Below are 13,202 nucleotides of genomic sequence, written 5' to 3'. Positions count from 1 at the left end.
TTCTTAGCTGCCATTCACTATGGCTGGCACTGTTTGTGAAATACTTTTAATGGAATAAGAGAGCACACAGGTCAACCTTTCAGCCAATGAAACAAACTGAATTAAAGCCAAAGGAAAATTCTATTTATCTATTTAACTTCTGAGTGAAATAATCTGCTTTTATATTTTTTTAATGTATCTGATAAACAGTATAATCCTGATACCTGACACATTTTAACAAATCTCTTTTTTTGCTTGAGCATCTTTCTATGACCTCAGAATACATACATATTTCATTTCAATTAAAATTGCTGTGAAAAAGAAATTGGAATTCCCGCATTCCGTACTTCCATAATTTCTTGAAATCTGCATTACAAATGATGTGTTTTTCCCATGAAAAAGCAGAATTAGGGTAACCTATCCCAACTCAAGGGAACGGCATGAAGCTGCAACAGAGGAGGCTCAGGCTTGATACCAGGAGAAGGTTCTTCACCAGAGGGTGGTGGGCATGGAACAGGTTCCCCAGGGCAGTGGTCACAGCCCCACGCTGCTGGAGTTCAAGTGGCATTCAGACAATGCCTCATGTATACAGTCTGATTTTGAGTGGTCCTGTGTGGAGGCAGGAGTTGGACTTGATGATTCTTACAGGTCCCTTCTAACTCAGGATACTCTTTTATTCTATTCATAGTAATGGAAAATACAAGTACAGCACACCTAATAAAATCATATTCACTAGGAGTCACTTCCAGTTGGCATCCCTAAGTAAGCAAACACTAAAACAGCCAACATTTTCCCCACAAAATATTTCTATTTTTGTAAGAAGCAATTTCTCTATAGCAACAGATTTTTGCTGGTCTGTTAGATAATTATGATTCCAGATTTGTTTGTATATTATACTTGCCTTCTTTCGTTTTAATGAATATTTGTGAAATCTTGGACGAATCAATAGAACTACACAATATATACTCATCTATTCAAAATTAATGAAAGAGATGCTAATCCACAAGTACATCATCCCCATATGTGAGATGATGACTGCTAATGTGAAAATACACAATGAAGAGATAAAGTTTACTTAACATTTAAATTTCATGTAGGCTTTACACTGGATATTTACTCACAGATGTATTTAATCTATATCCATTAATTATTAACTCTTAAGTCCCGTGGCAACAACCAGGCAAGCAATTATCACCAGACAGTACAGAAGTACAATGTAAGCTATATAACATAGCTAGTTAGAAGAGTCTCTAGTTACCTCACAGCAAACCTCAGCCTTTTTTTCCTGAAAAAAAGTAAACTGCTTGAAAATAAAGGTGAAAATCTTTATTTCAGTGTTTTCTGAGATTAATAAATGCAATACTGAAAATTGTTTTACTTCAAAACTGGCTAACTGACCTAACTTAGATTACTGTATTATTAAATTATTCTCTAGCAAATGGAAGTATTTGCTACATACCTAACTCTAACCCAAGTCATTCTAAACAAATTAGTTCACTGCAAAAAAGCTCCTGTTGTATTTTTATTTTCAATATTTAAAGACTGTTTTATATTATAACATCCTAATATAAAATACTACAGCCCATAAGTGTTTTGTTTTCTAATATGTGCTGCATACAACACTTTGCTATGTTTAGCATATACCATAAATTGAGGGCCAAACTCATTGCCTGAGAAGCATTTCAGTTTGCATGAACCACAGAATGGCCAGGGCTGGAAGGGACCTCAAGGATCATGAATCTCCAACCCCCCTGCCACATGCAGGGCCACCAACCTCCCCATTTAATGCTAGACCAGGCTGCCCAGGGCCCCATCCAACCTGGCTTTGAACACCTCCAGGGACAGGGCATCCACAACCTCTCTGGGCAGCCTGTTCCAGCACCTCACCACTCTCTCTGTAAAGAATTTCCCCCTGACATCCAACTTAAATCTTCCCTCCCTCAAATTAAAACCATTTCCCCTTGTCCTGCAGTTATCAGCCCTTTCAAAGAGTTGATTCCCTTCCTGTTTGTAGGCTCCCTTGATGCCATGTTAGAGGTTCATTTAGGAAACCTTCCTGAGCACAAGACATGGAATAATTCAAAACTATGTCAGTATCTCTCAAAGCAATAAATTCCAAATTAAAACAACCACCTCATTTCATTACATAGATTTACCTAAGTGTGCAAATACATTATATTTGAATAGTTTGTGGCATAATCAGCAGTTCTGCTAAATCACATCAAAGCACAGTAACTGCAACAGTTTGCTTTTTAGATACTTGACCAAGGACCATAAATAGAAAGCTCTTATTTTTTTATCTCTATAAGACTGAAATTCCAAAAATAAAGCGCTTCCCCAATTTTGCAAATGTTCAAGCACCATTGGCAGTGCTGGAATGATGTTGGAAATGATGGCATTTCTTCTAGCAAATTCAAAAGACCAATAACCAGAAAAGAACTCACAAGATCTCACAAGCAGAGAGAGAACCTCAGCCCTCTCACCCACACCTTTCACAAATTAATGGAAATAAAAACTTCCAGTAAAGCATTTTGGAACTCACATCAAACCACTACTGTAGAAGAATACAAGCTTATTTCCTATATATATATTTTTTTAGGAACCTAAACAAACACAGAATCAGAGTCACAGGGGTTGCAAGGAACCTCTGGAGATCATCTAGACCATTCCCTTACTGAAGCAAGTTCCCTACAGTCAATTGCACAGGAAGGCATCCAGGAGGGATTTCACATCCTCTCTGTCAGCCTGTTCCAGTGCTCTGTCACTCTCCCAGTAAGGAAGTTCTTCCTCTTGTTCATATGGAACTTCTCATGTTCCAGCTTGTGCCCAGTGCCCCTCGTTTTGTTACTGGGCACCATTTAAAAGAATCTGGCCACACCCACTCGACTCTTGTCCTTTAGATATTTATAAGCATCAGTAAAATTCACCCCCCCCCCAGTCTTCTCTTCTCCATGCTGAACAGCCCAGGACTCTCAGTCTTTCCTCATACAGGAGATGCTCCAGGCCCCTAACCATCTTTGCAGCCCTCCGCTGAACTCTCTCTAGCAGTTCCCTGTCTCTCATGACCTGAGGACCCCAGAACTCCAGATGTGGCCTCACAGAGTAGAGGTGGAAGACATCTTCTAAGTTACTTGGCTGAACGCCCACTTCCCATCAACATTTTGTTTTGCCTTGTGCTGCTTCTGAAGGAGCAATGTACAGTCAGAAGCCTGCAATCCCACATGTGGTCCAGGAACTGACATACAGAAAACATCCTTTTCTTGAGAAGCTTCACTTAGGGCAGTACCTTTCTCACTAATTCAGTTGAAGTACACCTTTTCCAGTTCATTATCTTACTCATTCAGATCCTGAGCATAGAAAGGGATGCCATCGGCTGCATGCCAGTTGATTTCTGGACCTACAGCTTGACAACCCCTCAGACACACATTGGTCAGTAAAGACTAGTAGGAAAGAAAATCAAGTTTTTAAAAGGCCAGTCAGTATGCCGTAACTGCCATTCTAAACCTGAGCTTTGCCAACTCCACAACATTCACATTTTCATCTGCTAGTATGTACTGCAGAATACTACAGTTACACAGATGAGGGTAACATGGTACTCATTATACTTATCAGTGGGAAGTAATTAAAGATCAATAAAAACTTTTGACACTGTAACAGATAACTCTCTTTAAAAACCACAGGACTGAACAAAAGCTATGGTTCTGCAGTTGTGGAGGATCATTCAGTAGAACTGACTTATGCTTGCTTATAGCCTAACGCTCTGTGTATCTGGCACTCTGTATGCACTATTCATCCATTTGCTCCCCAAGATATTTAAAAAAAAAAAAAAAAAAAAAGGGAGAAAGACACCTTCTGGGCAAATGACACGATGACTCATTAAACCCTTTTAGCCATGAAGTTAGTTATTTATGTCATTTCTTTAATGACATTTTCCACATTGCCGCTTTATCAGTGTAAGGCAGACATTTACCAGGGCTATGTGCTGGTACTGTCTGTACACCTGAACATGCTGCTTATCAGCTCAGAAATTGTTACTGACTTCACAACAGAATGTATTTACATATAGAGAATTAGTAGATTGTTCAGTTACTATTAACATCTCCCAATTTCAAACAATACAAGATAAGGCAATTACTTGATAGCTTTTCAAGAGTACCAATGATCGTACATAATGACTACAGCCCTAAAGTGATAATGCTTTATGCATCCCCAAAAATGTTAATTGGAAATATATTAGATGCTAAATAAAAGCTAATTTAAATGATATATTAGACATAGTTGCATAACATAATTGCATTTCACTGGCTTCTGTACACAAAGTTAGTCTTCCTGTATGTATTCAGATCAAAGACTTAATGGACAAAATATACTACATGTAGTATCAAATTCTTTTTCAGCTTTTTTATATTAGTCACAGGTTTTTAATTTTCTTCACCCCTATACTTTTTCTAGTCTCATAAATGTTTGAGAGGAAAGGCATATTCCAAATGCAAAGATTTAACCTTATCAGCTTCAGGCAAAAGTTGTCTAGGCCCACAATGGTCATTATGAGCAGTTATTTTGCTGTGTCTTGCAGGTGCATTAGTTTGTGAACACTGAGAACAGAAAACCTAATTAGTTAAGACGATATTAAACTCCTGCTGGCATCTATATGGATTCAAATAAAGACAGCAAAAGGGCAAGAGTGAGGCACACAGAAGTTCTTAAGACTCCCTCCCTTCTGCTTATTTTCAGAAAAGAAAAAGGGCAAAAAGACATTTACTTGAACTTCCCTACATTTTACATAACTTTTACATGCTTCACCTACATTTAGTTAAATCTGAAACATTTCATTATCCCTGCTTTTTCCAACTACAATTAACAAGATACTTATTATCTTAACTACTATTTTACTAAGACATTACATAAGTCAAAAATGAAGAAGCTGCAACATGGAATAGTTAATTTCTGGTCTGAGTACTAACATTTTCCATGGTTAATATCTGGGTATGCATGTGAGCAGGTGCATGAGATAGAATGAGAGAAGGGAAATGAAGGGAGAAAGAAAACACATTACAATTCTATAGCAGCTCAGCTTTCTTCAAAGAGGGAACCCTTCAACAACAATCTTCAAAAAGGTTATTGTTTAAAATATTATGTAGTTTAAAAAAAAAAAAAAAAGGGAGAGATGAAAGGAAGTTCAAAAAGTGTCCCTCCAGGCACATTTTCCATTAATAATTTTCAAGACTACACACAGTTACAAATGAAGAGACAGTTACACTTAAGGTGGTCAGTCCCGTCCCCCCATCCCCCCCCCATACGTATATCAAAAGCATACAGAAGAAGAGACAAACTGTAAATGAGACATCATGCCTAGTTAGCCCTTATGTTGAGACTGCAGTTTTTCTCCAGTTCCAACTTCAGCTCAGTAGGAGTTCAGTTATGGGTGAAATTAAGCTTTCTGTTCCACAATTTCCCTTAGAATAGAGAAAACCAGTACCTGTGCGTATTGATTTTCTCTCTCATTTCTACTTGCTTAGACTTTTGAGACCTAAATAATGTCTATTTGAACCACCACAGAAATCCAACAGGATTGAAGCTAGAGACATTGAAGCTGCTAATACTAATATACTGACATTTGTATTGAGGCAGTATCTTATTGGCTCCGGTTTCTCAGCAAAATCTGTGGCTCACTGCACTCCTAACTCCACCTTTGTGCTGTTGGACCACTGTAACATCTCCTTAATAGCAGATACATCCAGCTTAATTATAACTGCGTTAGTCAGCAAGTTTCATAGTGCTGGCAGAGGTAGAAAAGTATAATATATGATTACTTTCCCAAAGAACACGACACAGTGATCTCCAGCAGTAATGGTAATTGACTGCATTTTTCACAGGTCTAATAGACTGCTGATGCTTGAGACAATTTGATCAAAAGTTTAAGCCAGAAGAAAGCTTATAAAATATTTTAGCGGCCAACAGAAGTTGGAAGAATGGATGACAGCTACATAAAGTAAGGAAAAAAATGTCACAAGTCAGTAAAGCAACCACTAGAAAACTGCTGATCCTTGTTTAAACAGCCAAGAGAACAATTTAAAGATGGTAACAGAAGCTACAAATCCAGCTGCAGCAGTACATTTATCTTGCCTTCTTCCATTTTTAGCTATGACACATACTACCATCTGCTGGAGAAAGTGCTGAATGATTATAGGCACTTCAGCTGTTGAGAGAACTGCTTTACCATCATGTTTACCTGAAGCAGATGCAAAACAACCAGGGATGTGTGGAGACCATATAGTGCTGTAAATGACCCCTTCATGGCCTTTAAAGGTACGTAAAGACTTTCCCACTGCTGGATCCCACTGAATAAAATAAAAAGAAAATTGTTGAGGTGCACATGCAATGAGAAAGGAAAAGATTTAATGAATATAAAAGTTTGATGTATATAAAAAGGACTAAGAACTTTTTTTCATACAATATCCCAAGTTGGAAGGGATCCCTAAGGACCATCAAGTCCAACCCCTGATTTTGCCACGTATCATGAAAAGCACTACTTCACCCAATACCAGCTGAAGGATATAAAACATCTCAGTTAAAACAGAGCTATAGCTTCCATTTAAAATACCATTTAAAATTCCATTTAAAAAAGAGGAAAAGTGAATCAATGCTGTTAGAATTACCAGCATCAAAACAAACTGCATTTTTACCTTCAAGAAAAACCAACATACCAACTTGGCTGTTTGATCCCATGACCCAGACACCACTAGCTGCTCTCCTCTAGTTTGGCTCCAGTCAACACTATATGCCTATAAACGATACAATAGCCCAGTTTAAAAAAAGCGTAAGTCTGAGATTCTAGTTACCTATTAACTACATTATACATAAATACATTAATTTCAGTTCCATTAATTACACTTGGATTTGTAGATTATATCATAATCAGCTAAAAAACCACTCTGGTAAAGCATCACAGAGCTGCCAATAGTGTCATTTACCTGAGCAAAATTTAAATTTAATCTCTCAGTCTGCCACTGAAGGCACAGACTCAGAAAGGTATCCAAAAAAGTAAATAAAGGGGCAAAAAAAAAAAAAAAAAAAGAAGAAAAAAAAAAGGACAATTTAAACTGATTCCTGATCTCAGATCCAATTTTATTCAAATATTTACATTATGAGAAAGGAAATCAAGGTATCATTCAGCTACTTCTGGGCACTTTTCTTCCAACAAACTATTTCAGACTTTGCTGGATCCAGCTTTAATTGACTGGCTTTAATCTATTTGCATATTTCCCAAAAGTTGAAGGCAATCACTGCCCACAGAAAAGACCACAACGCATCACCCACAGTTTTCCTTCTTTATTTCACAATATTCTGTTTCTGTATACTGAAAGGCTTATTGCTCTGGCAGCACTTTGTGCTGGCTCCCTTGTGTGAGCAGGTTATAACCTAAATGTACAAGACAACCAAACACTATTTGACAAAAGCCAAATAATAAACTGAACAGTAATTCTTCCGTTTGCTTTTCCAAACTGTGTCCTTTTCCCCTTGGCTAATCTACCTTTGTCAGCTCACTACCAGTACCACAGTTCCTTTTTCAGCCTGCCTATTCTTATTAAAATAACAATAACACAAACAAACAAGTCATGCTCATGTTTTAAGAACAGATGACATCACAGTTCTCCCAGGTGGCTCCTGAGCTCCTTGCTAACATAACTCTCTCTTCTTTGCCTGAATCTGGATGATGGTCTTGCATTCAACTCCTAACCTGGTGTCATTTGACAGTGCCCCAGAATGTATCACTACACAGTATGCCTCATCCATGCAATAGACCTACAAATTCTGCTCACTCCAAATGTTGGGCTGCCATATACATCCAGAATTTTCAAGAAGGAAATGCATGCCTGACAAATACGTACCTGTGTCACATAATTCACCTAGGCACACACACTGGGCATGAATCAGATCTTACTACAGAGCTAATACAAAATTCACATATAGCTTACAGCTCAGCTAAAGGGTATCAGCATGGAGATCAATTGAAGACAGGTTGTGACAGTGACCTGCACACATATGACAGGCGTAGCTGCTGCTTCTCAGTAGTCTGCAGCTGCAAAACAGATAATGGTACCTGGACAAACTCTCCTCCAGGCAAGGATTACAAGCCAAACAGACAACAGCCTCAGAAAAAGCAAGAGCTATTTTCATTTGGCATGTGGCAGACCAGGTAATGGGAAGAGAATGAGAAGAAGAAAGTGTCAGAGAACCAAACAAGGATCACTTTTTTCCTCTTACTTTTTCATGCTATCATTCAACATAAATCTACAGAAGCTTCAAAAGAAACTGTGCTGAGCAACTGAGAAGAGCTCATAACACAGCACAAACCTTAACCTTTAATCTTTCTTTATCTTCAATTGTAGAACAAATCAATGCATTTATGCTTAAACACTGTAATAAGAAATGTCTCAGGTAAGATGAAAACAAGATGAAGGAAAGAAGTAAAACCAAAAAGTAGTTCAAAATTAATTAGATATGTCTTGTAAAGTGAGTCTTTGCATTTAAGTACTCTACTGTCCCCTGTTCCAGTGACACCTCATCGAAACCAAAGTAAATCAGACTAATTTATTCACAAGATTCAGCACAGGAATAAAACTCATTGTCCTTTAATAAGAAAGATGTGCTTTTAAATTAGAATTGTACATTATTTTTGAGGGAGAGAACAATCTCATTTAGAAAACAAGAAACTGGTCCCATCAGTGGAAATACTACAAAAATCAGATACTACAAAAATCAGTGACAAAACCATCATTACAGGTGTCAGGCAGGAATTACAGATGAAGAAGTAGTCAATGATTTTAAAGAGCACTGATCCTCAGAGTTTACCACAACCTATTAGTTATATTCCCACTGAGATCCATCCTCTTAATGTACACATCGAAAGAATCAATACAGAACCTTGACATCTCAGAGTAAATACTTAGCCCATGTGTCCTACACTGTCTTTCCCACTCACGGTTGAATGCATCTACCTCCCCATGCTCCCTGCTAAACCAGGACTTGGACACGGAAATTCTCACTTCACAAACAACAGATGGTGTAGCAGAACCAAAATAATCCTATGGACAGAATTCCAAAGAGATAATGATAGAGACAAAAGATAATTTCGTATTATGCCTTGCCTACATCTTTCTAGCAGTCTTTGAACACTATCATATAATCCTGATTACAACCACAGATCTCTCAAAATTCCTTATTTACACAGTATATGTATTAAGCCAAAGTGGCAAAATTACAAAGAAAAAAACATAAGAAAGACAGATTGTCTTATAACTGCAATCACTCAGATTGTACCCTCATGTTTTGTATCTGAAAAAAATGGATGTCTTTCTGAATACAAAACTGAACACCCACAGTTAATTGTTGACTACATATACACTACCTTATTTCATTCACATTTGTTTCACTGAGTGTTATTAATCCAAGCTAAAATTGATCGCATCTGAAGTTCAGAGACTTGCAAAAAAGAAGTATGAAGTTAAAAGGAAAGCATGAGAAAAAATAGGGTAAAAAAATATAATCATTTGGAGGAAGGTAAGTATGGTGAGGCATAAGTCCTTTAAAATGCGCAAGTGTACGAACACAAGCATGAGTGTAGCATTTTCACTATCAATAATGTAAGGTATAAGGAGACTGAGACATTAAGCACATTGAATTCAGTAGTACCAAACTAAGGCATAAAAAAAAGAATGCATGCTGTCTCAATATATGACTACTGTTGATCTGAGCAAGAACTCAGAGATGCTAGGATGGAAAAGGATAAGCAGATACAGAAGTATCATCTCTATCATTCTGTACGCTCAAGGATAACTTGGCTATACACGTCAGCTGCCTGATTTTGGCCTATCCAATAACGTCCTCTAAAGCTACAGAATGACTTCAGGACTTTCATATAACTCAATGGTTACTCAGTCTAGAAGGAACCACAAATACTATTTCTGAAATTCATTACATTTATCTAAGTGATGCTTACTACAGAGTGTGAAAGTAGAAATGAGTATGCAGAATAAATCAATTAACTTTATATTCAAAATAACACGAAGCTATAAACTCAAATCGTGGACCCAAACAAAGTTTAAAAACAGACAACAAAAACCACTTTTGATTTTGAGTGCTCAAATATCCCCTTTAGTAATTCAAGTATTAGACAGCCCAGCAAATTTCTACAGTTTGCCGGATTTACCTCCTGAATGTGTTCCTTATAGACTTGCAGTGGACCTTTAGGCTTAGCTATATCCCAGATTTGCAGAGATCCATCCCCGCTAGAAGTGATCAACACGTGCTCATTATTCTCACTCCACGTCACATCAAACAGGCCGTCATTCCAGTCAAAGCTGAACAGAAACAATGAAGATATTTGTCCATGGGAAAGCATAACACAAGTCCAGGCTAGCTGTGTGCAAAGACAGTAGTTTTTTAAAATCATTCTCTACCATTTTGAGCAGCTTTGTTATCCATTTCAGTTTCCAGTCAATCTCCTTAAAAGCAACTTACTGGATACAACGTTAACTCCTACAAGAGTAGGTTGACTAAGGTCAGAATAGGTCAATTAAAGCATAAGTGAACCAAGGATCTTCCATACGCAGAATGGAATCTGATTTCAATCCTAAACTGCTGGGAAATCAGAGATAAGAGGTGCCACATATCTCAGACTAACCTACCATCAACTCCGGATGTTGCTACAGTGTCTGCAATAATCATGGTGGACAAAGAAATAAAACTCTGCTGGGAAGTCTTTATCCAATCCGCAACACCATTAAGAATCTGAGTGACAATGAAAAACCAATAGAAGGACAGTCATGAACATATTAAAGATCTCTATAACTCCTAAAAAGGGCTTTCAACACACCACCAATTCATCTTGCAGGATCAAGTACCATGCATTGGTTGCTCTGCAACAACTATCAATGACCACACTGTTATCTCATGGTAAATACTAACTTATTTACCCCTCTTTCACTAAAGGTTTAACTCAGTTCAGGTTAAACTTCATGGCATGCTGCAATAATTACAAGAGAAAGGCATGCACACAGAAAGCTTCTATGGAGAAAATGACATAGCTCGGTGCTCAGGAAAGCCACCAAACAAGTGGAGTCTCTGGAAACACAGAAATGAACAGAACACTTTGCAGAACAGCATGTTTAACAGCTTCAGATAGGTGGATAATTACAAATTAAGAACAGCTTCTCTGAGTTTTCTAACCTCTTGCTTAACAGTTCTATCTCATTTATCTTCTTAATCTAAACAACTGTTGTTTCAAAACTTCGGTGAATGGCAGCTAAGCACTAACCTCTCCTCTTCTCCCACCCAGAACATGAACCAAACTCCTCTCTTGAAGCATCCCATCTCCTAGAAAGGACTTCCTTGACTCATCCCAGCTTCCTGCTCTATTTTCAACCTAGGCCAAATTTAAGAGGATAAACAGAGGTGATACTTATAACAACAAACAACTAAACTTTCAATTTCAAGCTAGGTCAGAGCTTATAATTTACACTGCTTGTTTTCCATTAAATGGCTTACACTATGGAAAGGGTGCAATCTAAATTACTTCATGTAATGAGACCTGTGGAATGCAAGCCAATCATTTACACCTCAATAAAAATACACGTATACAGTAGACAATATAGTACAGATACAATAGTTTACATTGATAGCAATACCCCAAAATGTTTGGGTTGGGTTTTCTACAAACAACAATATAGGTTTACATCTTATTTACACAACAGAAAATATTTACAATGTTACCTCCTGAGCAGGACAATCCCAGTTTCATTTTGTTCCAGCACAGCCAGAGTTCCACAACCTAAAACAGCACAGTACAACCAAACATCACACCTCTTTACCCACGCCAAAGACCCTACAAGCTCTGTGATAGCTCCTGTGAGCATAACACAACTAAACTTCTTTAAGAGACCAACTTCCTGTTGTCTCTTCTGCTCTCCAAAGCAGTAATTGCATCAGGGCTCTCCTCCCGCAGTACACCCGTGGCCGAGGCTGGAAAAGCAGCACCTCGCTTAGAGAAGCGCACCCTCCCCACGGGCCCTATGTCACAGGCATACCAGGATGGTATGTGGTATGGTTCCTTTATACCTTTTCAGTAACACAGCAGGCATAACTTTTGTTTGTGTTTATTTCCACTCTGTGAAAACTGGATTTTGTAATGCAAACGCGGCTCACCAAAAAGGAAACACCCAGATCACTCCACGTTTAGAAACGTTACTTAAAACGAATGCTTTTAGGGGAATGAAAAGGCTCCAACCCCGAAGAAGCACGCTCTGCCTCCCCACCGGGATGGCAAAGCTAGCAGGGCCGGCCGAGCACCCAACACGAGGGCGGCGCAATCCGCATCCTGCGCAGAAAGTACCGGCAGACGGCCCGTTTGCTTAAGTACGTCACCTGCGATGCCGTAGTACTGCGCGGCGGCGCAGGCCACGCGCCCCGGCCAGTAGGGCGAGAACTCCGCCGCGTAGCCGTGCAGCCCCGGCAGCCGCAGAGCGCCGCCGCCCGCCGTGCCCATGGCCCCGGCCGAAGTTAGAAGGCGGCAGCGCCGCCCCGCAGCGCGCTGAGCCGCGCCGGAAGCGACCCGCCCGCCACGCTGAGGCCGCGGCGGTGCCGCCATCTTTGGTCCTGGCATCACGGCGGGTCGGTACCGCGGCTTCACCGGCGGAGATTCTTCTATGAGCGAGTTTCCTTCTACCCGTGTCGACTTGGTGTCGGAGAATAATGATGCATTCCTGCTATTATGCCTTTTTTTTTTTTTTAAAGCTAAACCTGCATTACAAAATCTGCTGTAAAGCGACATTGAGTGCCTAATTCTTAACCTGGCATTTAAAGGCAGATCACTGGATTACGTGGTTGGACTCCTTTGATCTCATGGTATAAATAAAATATATATATATGTTTCCAGGGAGGTGGTGGAGTCACCGACCCTGGAGTTGTTCAAGGAATGGCTGGATGTTGTGTTGAGGGACACAGTTTAGTGAGCACTACTGGTGATAGGTGGGTGCTTGGGCTGGATGATCTTGAAGGTCTTTTCCAACCTTGGTGATTCTGTGATTCTGTTTATTGAACAGCCTCCAGGACTTTACAATAAAATCACTCCAAATTTAGTGCAAGAGCTCATTTAATATATCTACCAGATTGTCTAATAAGCACAAAGTTTCACAGCAGCTCATAAAGCTTGCAACTGGAAG

General features: G+C 39.1%; 1 protein-coding gene across 1 annotated transcript in view; it reads right to left on the bottom strand.

The window, feature by feature from the left end:
* The window catches only part of PEX7 (peroxisomal biogenesis factor 7), a 35,623-nt gene extending 23,047 nt beyond the window's left edge, over positions 1-12,576 (bottom strand). The window contains exons 1-5 of the mRNA XM_048936325.1: positions 12,406-12,576; positions 11,755-11,812; positions 10,193-10,343; positions 6,687-6,764; positions 6,212-6,320 (exon numbers count right to left, since the gene is read on the bottom strand). Coding sequence (XP_048792282.1) covers positions 6,212-6,320; positions 6,687-6,764; positions 10,193-10,343; positions 11,755-11,812; positions 12,406-12,526 — 517 coding nt within the window. The 5' untranslated portion in view covers positions 12,527-12,576. The remainder of the gene's footprint in view (positions 1-6,211; positions 6,321-6,686; positions 6,765-10,192; positions 10,344-11,754; positions 11,813-12,405) is intronic.
* Between the last annotated feature and the right edge of the window lie 626 nt (positions 12,577-13,202).

This window comes from Lagopus muta, chromosome 2, assembly GCF_023343835.1.
Source record: "Lagopus muta isolate bLagMut1 chromosome 2, bLagMut1 primary, whole genome shotgun sequence".
Classification (NCBI taxonomy): domain Eukaryota; kingdom Metazoa; phylum Chordata; class Aves; order Galliformes; family Phasianidae; genus Lagopus; species Lagopus muta.
Note: the sequence above shows the minus strand (reverse complement) of the source record. Positions and strands in the feature narration are given on the sequence as shown.